General features: G+C 37.1%; 1 protein-coding gene across 1 annotated transcript in view; it reads right to left on the minus strand.

The window, feature by feature from the left end:
* Nucleotides 1-16025, minus strand: part of CD96 (CD96 molecule) — a 118193-nt gene that overhangs the window by 26346 nt on the left and 75822 nt on the right. Inside the window, exons 10-12 of the mRNA XM_072614042.1 lie at nucleotides 8958-9032; nucleotides 8155-8223; nucleotides 6709-6777 (exon numbers count right to left, since the gene is read on the minus strand). Coding sequence (XP_072470143.1) covers nucleotides 6709-6777; nucleotides 8155-8223; nucleotides 8958-9032 — 213 coding nt within the window. The remainder of the gene's footprint in view (nucleotides 1-6708; nucleotides 6778-8154; nucleotides 8224-8957; nucleotides 9033-16025) is intronic.

The following is a 16025-nucleotide window of genomic DNA, read 5'->3' on the forward strand; positions in this document are numbered from 1 at the left end:
TGTGTGACCCTAGGCAAATCATTTAATCCCTGACTGACTCAGTTTCCTCAGCTGTAAAATGGGGTTAATAACAGCGCTAACCTTTCAGAATTGTTGTAAGGATCAAAAAAGATAATATTTGTAAAGGGCTTAGCACAGTGCCTTACACATAGTAGGTACTTAGTGAATGCTTATCTATCTGTCTGTCTATCTATCTCTAGATTTATCTATCTTTTATTAACCATATATCTATCTATCTCCAAGGGAAAAATCACTGAGAATTTTTCCTAATATAATGATAAGGTTTATAAAGTTTCTATCTTTCTAAAGAAAATGTAACAATAAAGAACATCTGGTCTTCAAGCTATAAAAAGGAAATAGAAAAGCCCACTCTTCCTCTGATGGGGAAATGAATAGTACCTCAAATGGAGACTGCATTATATAAACCAGAAACTGAAAGCAGAAAGAAGCCCCATAGACTTCTACCTTGGGATCAGCAGAGCACTATCGCTAAACCTGTGACCTTGAGGCTCTCTAGGTCCTCAAATTCAGTCCTTTGAATCCAAACTTCACAGAAGAAATCATTCTATAAAACTTGGACTTAGTCAAAAGGCCTCACCCAAGGACCTAGAAGGCCACAGGTTCCCCACCAGCAGGGACCAAGGCCCACTAGAGATTACACATTATGCTCATATATTTAGGAAATATTATACTCTGGCAGATACTTCATGGAATATGAGACCATGTGTGTGTCCTGGTCACATGTGCTTACTTTATATTCCTCTTCAAAAGCATTATCTTTCCATTAATCACATGTTATTTGTGAGAGAATATCTCAGGTTTAGGGGAGGAATATTTAATTGTTACTTTAAAAAAGAACTTTACTAAAATGTCATTATTTGAACTAATTATTCTCTGATCTTTTTTTCTTTCTTCTTTTGATGACCAGAACATTGAGGTGCCCTCTATATGATAAGCAAAAGTAAAGATATAATTAGGATATCTTGAGCTTTTGTTTTTGAGTGGACACAGACCTACAGAATCCTTTGAATTGCCATAGCCATGACTGAAGGGGATCCATGTGGGAGAGGGCTTTGCTACTAGATCCCACAAAAACACAAATGGGAAAACTGTCTTGTACCCTAAAGAATCTTATGTTGTTTGTACCCATTTGTCATTGTAGACTATATATATACAAATATATATATATATATATATACATATATATATATATATGTATGTATGTATATGGAGAGAGAGAGAGAGATAAAAGAAAAAGGTACATATATTTCATGTATTGACATATGTATCCTTAATAGATTCTCTTCCAAAAGGGTATTTTTCAGACATATGTTAAGATCCTAAAAGATTCCTTTGTAGAGGCAATTATAGGAAGAATACTGTTCAATGATCTTCTAATTATCAACATCAAGTGATGTATAAAAAAAAAAACAACCTAGGGAGATATAAGCTTAACCAGAGTTATAACTGTTATATATAATTATGTATATGCATATGTATATTTATGCATGTGTATATATGTATATGCAAATACACATGCATATACATATATACATACACATACATACATACATACCTATCAGAGTTATAACAAAGTTATAACCAGAGACATAAGCTTAACCACTATCATGGACTGTTCTTCTCAGACTTCAAATAGAAGAGAGTTAGGGAATAGATGACAACATACCCCCAGATAATCCTATCTATGGATATCATTGGGTTGATAATTGAGAGTCCCAGAATAATGTGGGACCGACTCATGAGATTCACAAATATTCCAAAGAGAAAAACCCAACAATTGTTTTACCAAAACAAAACAAATTAAAATGAAAGAAAACCAAACTGAGTAAGAAGGCATTTTGCCTAGATTCTAACAAGCAATTGGATGGGTAGTTCACTGAATTTGCCAATCAGTATATATTTCCTTGACAGATATTGCGGATGGATAATGACTTGGACTCAGAATTTAATAGGAGAAAGAAAATGGGCATTTGAGAAATTATGTAGTACTTTCAAAGAACTCAAGCTGCGACTTGGCATGCAAATATAAACTTTTTGTATCAATATTCTGGCAGTAATATTTGGCTAAGATTCATGGAATAGTAAGATCTTGAAGGAATCAAAACTGCAAGTTACCTAAAGGATAATAAAGAGCTTTATCATGGGGTATAAGAAATCTGTAATATATTACTGATGGCAATGATAAAAGATAATATCAAAGAAATGTATGAAAAGAGGAATATGGATGAAAAACTCTGGTGATACACACCTACACACAAAATGCTACAAGACCCATAGGAAGGTTTCCAGTGCTTTATATATCTATTCTATGGAGGATTTTTAGGAAAAGGTAGAAAAAGAGTTATATAGAATGAGAAAGCATGTGTAATTTATGAATTGTTACTATTGTAGATAGTACCCATATCTCTGAGATTGTAATTTCATTAAAGAATAAACGTATTTATGTATGTATACAATTGTTGTTCCTTTTTTTCCTCAGGGAACCAATGGCATCTGAAGGTAATGACTTGCACATGAATTGGATATGAGTGGGGCAGAGTTGCAAAAAGTTGTCAGTCTCACTCTCTCCTCCACAATCATCGAAGTTCAGTGGCAAGACAAAGGTTAAGACTGGTGATGACCTCATATAATATGTATATATGGAAAAATAACATTTGTAGGCAATATGCAGCTTTTATACAAGCTGGATTTGTGCGGAAAATGCATTTTCCAGATTGAGATGGTAGATATTGGGGCTATATAAATAGCCATAGAGTGAAATAAAGTAATAGAACCATAGAAATATTTGAAAAAATACTCGAGAAAGAACTTAATGAAATAGATTTCAAAAATAGATTCCATTCATCTTTGGGCAGCCCCCTAGGATGAAGCATCTGGAGTTTTGGTCCAGGGCACTGACATCTAGGAGGCATTTCTTCCCATGGTGGATTCCTTTACTTTGTTGTCCTGTATTAGCAGCCTAATTCTCTCACTCAGCTCTAGATTACTGAGTATCTTATTGTTGTAATGACTCTTTTTCAGAGTCCACCTTTTCTCAAAATTGCTTCTCCCTTCCACTCACCCCTTCCAGCCTTCTCTCAGTGATTGAAGGGTTTAGATCAATGACTATGCTTTGGGGATATGTGTGATCCCTCCAGCGGATCAATAGCTTTCTATCTTGCATTGTCTATATGACCCTAGGCAAGAGTCTTAGGCACCTTTCAGTACTCTGGTTATTTGTCAAAGGTTATAACACATTATCCACTATGCCTCTCCTCTACCTAGTCAATCCAATTTTAGTTTTTTGGAGTCCCTTCATTCAGTTTTCAATTCTGGTTTCTCCTCTTGAAATCTTCCCTGACTTCTCTTTCTACCCCTCAAGAAAGAGTGGTATTGCTCAAATGACTCTTTAACACTTATCATACTTCCCCTTATAATATGACGATGGTGGATGTTAACTAACATTTATACAGCACTTTGAGGTTTTCAAAGAACTTCATATATATTATCACATATATTTTTGTGCTCATTTATAGACAATGCAATTGAGATTGAGCTCTGTTAAGAGACTTGCCCAATATCACATACATTTGTTCTATTTATACTAAAATATTCTTTTATATGTCTTCCCTTTCTCCCTGTTCCATATTAATTAGGCTATAAGCTTCTTGAGAGCAAAATCTGTGTCATTCATGTTCTTATTCCCAGCACCTAGCAAAATCGTTGCATCTTATAGGCACTCTGTGTTCGTCCTTCATTTTTGAAGAAGACCATGACGTCAGAGAAATGATGGAATGACTTTCTTTGAAGCATGAAACTGATTCTAGCTAAGAGAGTTGGAGATTTCAGGAGAAGTGGAGACCAGCATGGAGAGTTCCTAACTAGTACTGAGTTCAGCCTGAATCCAGAAATGGAATCTGGCTTAGAGATGGGAGCTACTTGCCTTTTCAGAAGACAAAGATTATTGAGGGGAAGATTCATTTTATTTTACGCAAAGGAGGATAGAACCAAGAATGAAAGAAAAAAAAAAACAACTTCTTGTGTAGTCTGTTGGAGAAAACGTATGCTCTAGAGCTTAGGACAGAAAGGGGTAAGATTCAGAATTTTTTATTTTGAAGGGGCCTCCTGAATTTGTTTTCTTGAATTGCCCTGTTTTCCAGAAATGAAGCCCTCCTGAACCAACTTAACAGTGATCATTTGCAACTGAACTCTATTAAACTCTTGATGGCCTTGAAGTCGAGTCAGTTACAATCCTGACTCTAGTCAACCTGACTCAGACTCATAAATTGTGCAGCTGGGACCCTTTCAGACAAGAAGAATAGTCCTGCTTTATGGTTCGAAGTTCCTCAGCTCTCTTGCTCCCTCCATTGCTCCCTTCTTTGTCTCATGCCACTCCCATTTGGGAGGGGATTGAAGTCTACTCCTCCCATGTTACTGTCCCTTTTTGTGATACCTATAAATATCCAAAGCATTGTTTATAGGGGAGACTCCTTGGTATAAGCATGTCCCTTTCTTTTGTAATAAATCAAGTGACTACCCATATCTTGTGGAGTTGTGTCTTTTGGTTAACATTACTTTTACCTTTATTTTATTTTATTTTTAGCAGACCTATGGTCTCATGGGTGTAGAGAGCTCCAGATGGAGAGTTTCTTCTGCCAATGGATAATGGAACATATTTTTGCCACTTACAATCTCACAGAGTTGCCTCAGACACAGAGAGAAAATGTGGCATGCTATCAGTCACCCAGACAATATGCATCAGAGGCAAGACTTAAAGCCAGGTCTCTTTCTGCCTCAAGACCAATTCTCTTCATGCTGTGCCAGGTTGATCTTCTATTTTTCACATATGAGAAAATGGATTCAAGGTGCATTGCCTAGACATGATCACCTTTAGGTTGGTTTTCTGGGAGTGCTGCAAAGTCTTTTTCTCCATTTCACTAGCTTGAAATCCGTAGATGTGACTTCTAGTCTTGCATCAATCATTTATTAACCATGTGACCAAGAACAAGACACTTAAATTTTCTCTGCCACAGTTTCCTCCTTTGCAAAATGTGGATAATAATACTCATATTACCTTTTTCATAGGGTGATTGTGGGGGACATGGTTTGAATGCTTTCAAGTGCTTTAAATATAAATTATTAATAACATATGAATACTAAATGTTACATGCAGCATGCTGGTTAGCACATAAAAATGCTCCTTAAACATTATTATTGAGTTTGTTCACTGGAAATCTGCTTGTTATTACTCTTTTTCTTGCTGCTTCGCATTTCAAAAACCTATCGAAATAAACATACTATGAGGGAAAAAATCCAATTACCAATGCCTGTCATGAATCTTGCCAAATGTGTCATCTAATATCAGATGCCACATTACAGTCCTATCTAACAAGTAGAACATGTTTCAAAAACAGTTTGAGAGGGAGCAATCAATATTAGCTTGTTGGATCCTAATTTGTTTTTGTGAACTGTTACAAATAGCTCAGCTTGCAGTAGGGAATTTTTCCTCAAAGCTTGTCAGAAAAAAAAAAAAAAAGATGACCATGAGTTAGGAAGTAGACTTTCCTATTCTTGAATAAGTAAAGCCCTGGGAATATTGCCTGTATTGCCAATGGAACTTATTTGTCTCCAAAGTCACTTAGTGGAAGCTATTACTGCAGCAATGGATTTATTCACAAGTAGGAGATCGATTTTTCTGAGTTCAAATTAATAGTAGCTCATAATAATCACTCACATTTACGTAGCAGTTTATAAACTATGGGATGTTTGCCTCACAGATGGGTAGTGCAAATGTTATTTTACACATGAAGAAACTGGAGGTCATAGAGGTGAAGGGATTTGTCCTGTGTCACACAGTTAACAAGTGAAAGAGCCAGGACTGGCACCTAGATCTCCTCAGTTCAAATCCACTACTTTTTCTACTTACCATGCCACTCAATCAGCTTTCAGGTGGAAGAAGAGACAAAAAGGAAGAGTTTATAACTTTTTTAAATCTAAAATATTTTGAAAATGCCAAGAGTGACCACAGTGATTTTTAAAGCATTTTAGACAGGAGTCTCACAGCCTCTAGGACAGGTAAGAATCAATCATGTAATCACAGTCTCAGATTTTGAAAAGGATATTAGTGCAAGGAAATAACTGGGCTGGGCATAGCTACTGATGTGGTTCCTCCATTTTGCCAGGGTCACTGATGGAAAACAAAACCTGGTTGGTGTTTTGAGGAGGGTGATGAGGCTGGGGCTTTGTCCTGGGCATTGAATTTAAAGAGTGTACTGATTGTAACTGGAATCCATTACCAGGTAGAAATAATAGAGCTTTACACCTATTGTAGTTAGTAAGAATAATAAGTTAACTCAGATGTCCGATTGAGGTGAGTTCCTCCCCTACCATACTCTTTTCCTTTTCACAAATTCAACCGAGGGAACATCTAGGGTCATAAATTTGAAATTAGAAGGGACCTTAGAGGTCAGCAAGTCCAACCTCTCATTTTTATAGATGTGAAGACAGAGGATCAGAAGGTGAAGAGACTTGCCCAAGGTCACACAATACTAAATTCTGAGATGGAATTCAAACTCAAGTGTTCCCAACTCTGAGTCTAGTAGGCATAGGAGTCACATGATTTCATTTTATTTTTTGGCTTAGTTTACCTAGAGTGCAGATCACTGTGAGCAAGTTAAGGTGATTATAATGACTGGTCATTACACTTACTTGGTTCTGTTTCCTTCTTGCTATGATCTGAGTAGTTTTGTGTAGATACACTGGAATTGAACTGGTGGGCTGAAAGACCAAAAAAACAAAAAACTGTTCCTTAAGTGTATTTTATGAAGTTTTCCTATTTAAATCTTTCAGTCTATAGAACTAATTCAGGAGAAATTTGACTTGTTGCTTTTGTACTGTATTAGATTGTATTTGTACTGTATTAAATTAGTGAAAATAACAGTAAAATCCTGTTTCTGCTTCTCAGTATACCATTTGCCCAAGGAGGTTTGTGGAACTTGCAACAAACTCAAAATTCCCATTTATGCTTCTGAAAAGGGTAGAATCAGAGTTCTATATTGGGGCATTTGCAACTCTCCTTTATTCTCTACTCAAAGATCTGTCTTCTTTCCATACTTCTTTTCTGTCTGGGAAATTGACTTGAGCCACCAGGGGGTAGCACACATTCAACCTTTGTACATAATGACCAGTGGGTCACTATTTTATAGGTCACTCTTTTATTTGGCTAGGCTTTGGTAGAAATTCCAGGGGTGCTAGCAAATCCCCCACACATCCTCAGGTCCAGACCCATCCAAACACTGCCCTCACTCCCTAATTCTGCCCTTCCCCTAGAGCCGTCCTGGGAGGGTTACGTGATTTCCTTTGATTTCCTGTTCCATTTTGTCTAGAGTATAGACCACTCTGTGCAAAGTAACGAGCTTAGAAAGACGGATCATTGCATTCACTTGGGTCTGTTTCCTTCTTGCTATGGTCTGGGTAGTTTTGTGTAGTTACACTGGAATTGAACTGGTGGGCTGAAAGTACAAAAAAACAAAACAAGGAAACAGAAAACTTCCCTGTCTATTTTATGAAGTTTTGTTACTTAAGCCTTTCATTCTATGCACCTATTTCAGGAGAAATTTGAGTTGTTGTCTTTGTACTGTATTAGATTAGTGAAAATAGCAGCAAAATTCTGAGTTGCTGTTTCTCAAGAAAACATTTGCCTTGGGAGGTTTGTGGAACTTTCAACAAACTCAAAATTCCCATTTATGCTTCTGAGACAATTAGAGCTCTGGATCTGGGGCATGTGCAACCCTTCCTTATACTCTATGCAAAGATCTGCCTTATTTTCTATACAACTTCTCTGTCTCAGGTATTGACTTGAACCACCAGGAGGCAGCACACATTCAACCTTTGTACATAGTGAACAATTGGTCATTATTTCATTGGTTACTCTTTTATTTGGATAGACCTTGGTAGAAGTTCCAGGGGTGTCAACAAAGCCCTCACACATCTTCATACTCATTCCCATTCAAAATACACTCCCCCCTACCCCCCATACACACACAGCTACAGGAAGAAGCTACATGATTTCCTTTCATTTCTTGTTTAAGTTTCTTTAGAGTATGGACCACTGCGTGACTTAATGAGCTTAGAGAGACTGATCATTGCACTTACTTGGTTCTGTTTCCATTTTGCTCTGGTCTGGGTAGCTCTGCGTAGTTACATTGGAATTGAATTGGTGGGCTGAAAGTACAAAAAAAAAACAAGGAAACAAACAAGTGTTCCCAAAGTTTATTTTATGAAGTTTTCCTATTTAAACTTTTCATCCTATACTACTGATTCAGGAGAAATCTGAGTTGTTGCTTTGAGCCACTGAGTAAATCACAGATGAACCGTCAGAATCAGTAGCAAGATGAAGATGACGGTGACGATGAAGAATGTAAGATCATAATCTTGAGGGTTTTTTTTTTTTTTTGGTATTTGGGATAAAGAGCTCTATCTGGAGATTTTAATAAATTTAGAAAGAACTGATAACAGCCTTTTATAAAGGTGCCTTATGCTGAAACAAGAGACATCCCTGGAGCCAGTTGGTGTACACATTCAGAAGGTTTAGAGTATATAGCTTTAAGTTTTAATGCTAGCCTGTTTTGCTGGAGAATGAAGGAGAAATTGCTCTTGTCATCAGCCCAGATCCTGGAAGTATTGTGAGGAGTAATTAGAAATAACATTAAATTCCTTAGGCAGATAGAAAATACTATAGGACAACAAACTTTTTTTTTAAATATGGTGTTTATGTCAGTATAGAGAGCATCAGATTACTGACTGTAACTCCAAATTGAAACCCAAGAAATATCAATAGTCAATGAAGGGTTCTATTTATATGGGCTTTTTGCCCAGATCTCAGCATTGTTTTCCTTATAGACCTGGTGGGTGTGTTAAATATTCAGAGCCAAGTAATGAGCCTTGGTTATACTTACTATGGGAGGTGGAGTCTGGATTTGATAGTGTGGAACTCATCTCTTCCAGGGTTGGTGAAGCTGTACTGAGATACTCTGCTTTCAAAACAGAATTTCCAAACTGTTAGATCTTTTTATGTTTATGCTTGTTATTATTTTTATATAGACTTGTTGGGGGGTGGGGTTTAGAATACATGACACAGAATAATATAGCTCAAAGGGACATTAGAGATTACCTAGGCAAACATCTTCATTTTACAGACAAGGAAACTAAAGCCCAGAGAGTTAACTTGACCATCATGGGGTCACATAGCTCATTAGTGATAGAGCTAGTACTGGAATCAAATTTCCAGTCCATGCTGCTCCTCTTCTGTTCCAATTCTCAGCAGGTAGATGAAGATTCTAAATTCATGATCCATCACTCCATAACCGAGCCAGAAGGCCTGGGCTGTGGTCACTGAAAACCAATCTTATAAATGAGATAAGGTGAAATACTGTACTCAACAGGCAAGAAAGCTTGGACACATGATGCAAAAGGAGGCAATAATCTGTTGAAGGTTCTATGAGTCCTGCCCTAGAACCAATGAAGGATCCAGCAAAGTTTGCCTTCTCCTACCACTACCAAGTTTGTGAAGATGGGGATGGAGTCTTTTCTATCTAATACAGTATACAGTTGGCAAAAGTCTACCGTGAGTCAACTATACAAAAGTTGACCTGCTTAGGGAACCAGGGACAGCTTTAGAACCAAACCAGACTAGAAAAAATCTGCTTTACAACTTTACTAGCTACCTTCAGAAGGTGCTATTGCTTTCATCTCTATGTCTCAGACTTGCGGTACAACTGTTTCAAAGAAAACTGTGCTATTCCTGATAACTATGCACCTGATTGATATGCGTCTTGCTGTCTTTGCCCCGAAATTCCTATCAAAAGAAAGCACTTTTGAAAGACTTAAGGTCTCTGATCATTGCAAAGACCAATAGGAACTTCAAAAGACCAATGATGAATGATGTTTCCCACCCGTTGGCAGAGACATGCATTTTCTGACGTGGTCAATGTGTTTTGCTTGACTATACTCATCTGTTATACAATAGGGCTTCTATCAGGAGAGGAGTTATGAGTGATTTGTTCATTATTTATTAGTAATAGTCACACACAAAAGATGAAGAAAAGAAAAAGAGGAAAGAAAGAAAGGAAATGCCATTAATAAAGAATTTCAAAAAATACAAGACAGCAGATAGAAATATGGAAGAGAACGCAGATAAACAAGAAAGTGTTTTTAAACTATGAGTTAAATTTAATATGCACTTAAAACTGTATATAATAGAAGTTCATATTAATGCTCTTTCATTTGTTTATTGAAATGTTCGTATTTGTGATGTTTATTAAAAGAATTGAGAAAAAGTTTTAAAGTTTTAAATTCTCTGAACCACAGAGAATTGTCAACCAACCCAAAGACAGAAAAGAAGTGATTTTGAAAAAGACTAGTCAGATAGATGCACATGGGAATTTTCTCTAAACAATTTGTTATTTTTACTAATTAAGCTAATGGATGATAACTTTGATGCATTTATTTAGTTTCAAAATAATAATTTCAAGTAATTTATTTGTATATTGATAAAACTTGGGGGGAACCTTTATTAAAAAATAATTTCATCAAGAAAGCCTGAAGGTTTTCATTGAATTGATCTTTTGCTCCAAGTGAAATATAGTGTTTTGATTTAAAATATCAGTGGTGAGGATAAAAAGAAAGTTAAAGAAAGAAGGAACTTAGGACTTTGAGAACCAGAAGGGACCTTAAAAACTTCCTAATTCAATTCCCTCACTTTTCAGTTGAGGAAATAGTCTCAGAGAGGTTGTTATTCACATACTAAAGCAGTGGAAGGCATGAATCTAGAGCAAAGATCTTCTGAATCCCATTCCAGTGCTCTTTATACTTTTTAAGTTCAAAAGGAAGCTAATAAAACCATCTAAGTTGAAACAGAGAAAACCCAAATGACTTTATACAGGCAAATGGTAAGAAGTGTACTCAACTGGGGACATCAAGAAATCCAAGTTTTTCTCTGTGCTCTACCCCTTTTTGCAGCCTTGGCAAGACATTTCACTTTTCAGGACCGATATTCTCTTTTGTAATATGTGGGAGGTTCTATTCTGGAGAGCAATTTGGAACTAAGTCTAAAGGGCTATAAAAATGTGCATACCTGCTGACGCAGCAATGCCACTACTAGGTCTGTATCCCAAAGAGATCATAAAAATGAGAAAAGGACCCACATGCACAAAAATACTTATAGTAGCTCCTTTTATGGAGGCCAAGAACTGGAAATTGAGGGGGTGTCCATCAATTGGGGAATGGCTGAACAAGTTATGGTATATGAATGTAATAGAATAGTTTCCTGCTATAAGAAATGACAAACAAGAGGACTTCAGGAATACCTGGAAAGACGTAAATGAACTGATGCTGAGTGAAATGAGCGGGAGAACATTGCACACAGTAACAATCACAGTGTGTAATGACTGATTTTGATAGACTTAGCCTTTCTCAGCAATGCAAGGACCTAAAACAATTCCAAAGGACTCTTGGTGGAAAATGCCATCCACATTCAGGGAAAGAATTATGGAGTCAGAATGCAGAGCAAAGTAGACTATTTTCTTTTTTACTTTGTTTTTCTTTCTCATGGTTTATCCCATTTGTTATAATTCTTCTATGCAACAGGACTATTGTGAAAATGTGTTTAATAGGAATGTATGTGTACAGCCTATATCAGATTGTATGCAGTCTTGGGAAGGAGGGGAATTTAAAACTTATGTAAGTGAATGTTGAAATTAAAAATAAATTAATAAAAATAGGAAAAATGTGGGGGTTCTAACAGATGACCCCAAAAGACTCTTCTAAGACTTAATCTCTAAGTGAAAGGAAAAAAAGGAAAAGAGTAAAGAATAAAGCAAACATTTGTTTTTAACTACGTCCCAGGTACTTGAGATTTCACAAAAGTGAAATAATTCCTGTCTTCAAAGAGCTTATGAGTCTATAGGGAGATACCATATGTGCACAGAAAATTCAGAATATAGATGTGATGATGATTGTCTCCTATGCAATACAAAGATACTGTATGGCTCAAAGGAAAATGCAATAACACCTCTAGTTTCTTTTCTTCCTACCATTCAACCAAAGGGGATTTTAATTCTTGCTAGAAATGGAAGCAGAAGGTTGGGACCAGAAACTTGGCCCCTCTGCCCTCCCTAGCAAAAAGGGTACCAGGCTAGAATAATATCTATTTCCTCCCTTAAATATTATTTGGCTAGGGCAATGTGATTTTCAGGTTCAATATAACTTCTGGCCATTGTTTCCTTAATGAGTGAAGCAGGATCCTAAGCTCTACATCTAAGATTTGACCCCTTTTCTACAAAAATGTCAGTTTGACAATAGACAAGCATAGTAATTAATAAAGAAACCCATTTATCCAATTCAATAGTTGAATAGAAATTTTTAAAAATATACATTTGAGAATATATACCAGATAATACAGAATGAGGGAGTTCTTCAACTGGAGGCAAAGTCAACCAAGAGAGAAAGTCCTAGATCTCAGACAAGGAGGGGTTTCCTGAAATCTCTAGTGTAGCAAGCTGGAGAGGGACATGGCACTGACTGCCATCTCTTCTCATAGTGCTTACTTCTCAGAGTCTTTCTTTCAGCAATCTGAAGTGGGATTGGCATCTTCCACCTTTTCTCCTAAAGCCACGCAAAGTGTCTCCAGAGTCTGAAGAGATGTGTCTTGGAACAAAACTAAAGAGCTCATACAGGTGAAGAGCACTGATGTCCACCAATGAGGATAGTCCCATACCAATGGGCTTTGGGACTGAGTTTATGTATACAAGACAAACATTGAGTTACAGGGTGGAAAAAATGAACAATTGGGGAAACAGGAATAGCCTTTTGAAAGAAGTGGCATTTGAGTTGAGTCTTGAAGGAGTTTCAAGTCAAAAGTTAGGAGGGAGAGTATTCCAGACATGGAGGACATCCTTTGCAAAAATACAAAGATGGGAGAATGCATGTTGGGTTGAACCAATTTGGCTGTTGAATAGCAGGTATAAAGGCAAGATTCAGTGTCCTTGTCAGAAAGTTTAGGAGGAAAGATAGTGAATTCTACTTTGAACATGTCAAGTTTGAGATACCCAAGAAGATAATCAGCTGGAAATAGCCTGCAGGCAGTTGAAAATGTGGGTCTAGAACTCAAACAAGAGATGAGGGCCAGACATGAGATGACTATCACACGTGTAGAGAAGATTGTTGAATCCATGGGACCTGAGTGCAGAGAAGGTAGTGTAGAAAAAAAAGAGAAAAGGTCTTAAGGCAGAACCCTGGCATACAGCTCTGGGATAAGACATGGATGATGAATCTGCAAAAAATACTGTCAGTTGGTAAATGTTTATTAAATACCCACTAAATGCCAGGAATTGTGATAAGATTAAAGATTAAAGGGGGGCAAAAGATTAAGTATTCAAGGAGCTCACAATTTAATTGGGGAAGGGAGGTAAATATATAGACATACTTATATACATATATACGCACATATATATGTATATATATAGATATCTATGTCATAAGTCATATACCGGATAAATAGGAAACAACAGAAGGAAGACACTAGTATTAAAAGAGGTCGGGAAAGGTTTCCTGTAGAAAATGAGATTTTAGTTGGGATTTAAAAGAAGCCAGGGAAACTTGTAGGCAGAGATGAAAAGGGAGAGAATTCCAGGTGTGGAGGCAAGGTAGAAAAACATGGCTGGAGCTGAGAAATGGAGTGCTTTGTTTGTGAAACTGCAAGGAGTCTAATGATACTGGCTTGAATCAATCAGTCAATAAGCATTTATTAAGCACCTGTCATGTGCCAACTGTACTGAATTGAAGAGTACATGATGGAGATAAAAGAGTAAGAAAAAAGGGAAGGTACAGATGGGAAGAGACCAGGTTATGAAGTCTTTGAACACCAAAAAAGAAGACTTTATATTTGATCTTGGAGGTGACAGGGAGCCACTGAAATTTATTGAACATAGTGGGAGGAAGGGGGAGCTGTGATATGGTCAGACATACATTTTAGTGATGGAATGGATGATGGGTTGAAGTGAGGAGATATTTGAGACATGCAGACCCACCGGCAGTTTACTGAAATAGTCTAAGTATGTCAAGTGATGAAGGCTTTCAGCAGGGTGGAGAAGAGAGAAGGGAATATATTCAAGAGAATTGCAAAGGTGAATCTGAGAGGTCTTGGCAACAGATTGAATATGGTATGACAGATAGTGTGGAGTCAAGGATGAAATCTTCATTAATAACCTGAAGGCCTAGGAAAGAGGATGGTGTTGTTCTCTACAGTAATAGGGAAGATACAAGGGCAGAAAAGGTTATTGGGGAAACTAAATGAATTCCATTTTGGGCACATTAAGCTTAAGATGTCTACTGGAAATCTAGTTGAAGATGTCTGAAATGCCGTTGGAGTTATTAGATTGGAGGTTTTTAGAGACATTAGGGTAGCATAGGCAGATTTGAAATTATCATAGCCATATAGATGACAATTAAATCCAAAGAGGCTAATGGGATCAACCAAGTCAAAAAGTACAGAGGGAAAGAGAAGAGGGCTCAGGACAAAACACTATGGGCCATGATATGGATGAGGATCCAACAAAGGATATTGAGGAGCAGTCAGGTGGTTATGCAAACCAGGAGAGAGTGGTGTTGAGAAAAACTAAAGGGAAGAGAGTAATAAGGAGGAGAGGGGAGAGGGGGAATCAAGTATCAAAGGCTGAAGAGAATTCAAGAACAAAAGGTCATTGGATTTGGCAATTAAGAGATCATTGGTAACTTTGGAGAGAGCAGTTCCAGTGGATTGATGAAGTTAAAAGTCAGATTTCAAAGGGTTAAGGAATGAGAGGAGAGAAGTGGAGGCATATAGATGGCTTTCCCAAGGATATTAGTCACAAAAGAACTACAGTTAGTGGACATGGAAAGATCAAAGTGAGCCTTTTTTGAGGATGAGGAGACACAGACATGTTTGTAGATAATAAGGAAGGGGTCAGTAGATAGAGAAGGATTGAACATAAGGGATACAGTGGGGATGATTAAGGTGCAGTCTTTTGGAGGAGATAGAAAAGATGGGATTGCTTATGCAGGTAGAGAGAGTGGGTTTGGTAAAGAGAAAGGCTACTTCTTCAAAGTAAAAGAGATAGTGGCAGAAGACATCTGAGTGATATGAGATTAAGAAGAAAGGATAAAAAGAAGCATGATCATGCCACAATACATGTACATACATTTAGCAAGCATTTGTGCTGAATGATAGCCTCTGAAATCATCTCCTAGAACCCAGAAAAACCTAGGCAATATTGGGAGGCAACCTATTGTATTATTCATGATTTACAAACACGCAGGGCACAGACTGTTTGGATTGCACCAAAAATTTCATCTCTGTTGATAGAAAAGTAGCCTATCAGTAACTGCTTGCAGATGAATCTTCTTTACTATTAACTAAAATTGCATTATTTGTATTAGACACTGTTAACTAAAGATTATAGATGACATCATCTCATAGAAAGTTGTGAAGTTAGACTACTCATACTCACAAAGGGACACATTTGGAAGTTAGATTCACTTCTTGAGGAAGTGAAAATTTTCAGCCTTTTCTAAGATGGTATTTAAGTTGCATTTCTGTATGTTTATTGGAAAGGTAAAAATGTGTAAGTCCAATTTCTCAGTCTCAAAATGTTTCATCTTGCAGAAAGCTGAATCTTTTGTTATTGTTTATCGTAGTTATTGTTGCTTGTTTATTCTTAAAGAGGACCATGATATCAGGGAAGTGATGCCATGACTTGCAAGGGAATTGGATTTAGGTGAGGGAGGGATGTGCAATGTCATCAGCCTCACTTTCTCCTCCTGAGCCATCACAGTCCCATAGTGAGATATAGACGAGGATGACTGGTGATGACTCCCTGAATCTTTTGTAGTGATGCAGGAAGACAGGTGGCCTTTGTCTCTTTCCCAGAATTTCTATGTTCATTTTATTCAGTGCCAAGACTAGGCAGGGTAGACATCTGTCTGGAGAG

This window comes from Notamacropus eugenii, chromosome 5, assembly GCF_028372415.1.
Source record: "Notamacropus eugenii isolate mMacEug1 chromosome 5, mMacEug1.pri_v2, whole genome shotgun sequence".
Classification (NCBI taxonomy): Eukaryota; Metazoa; Chordata; class Mammalia; order Diprotodontia; family Macropodidae; genus Notamacropus; species Notamacropus eugenii.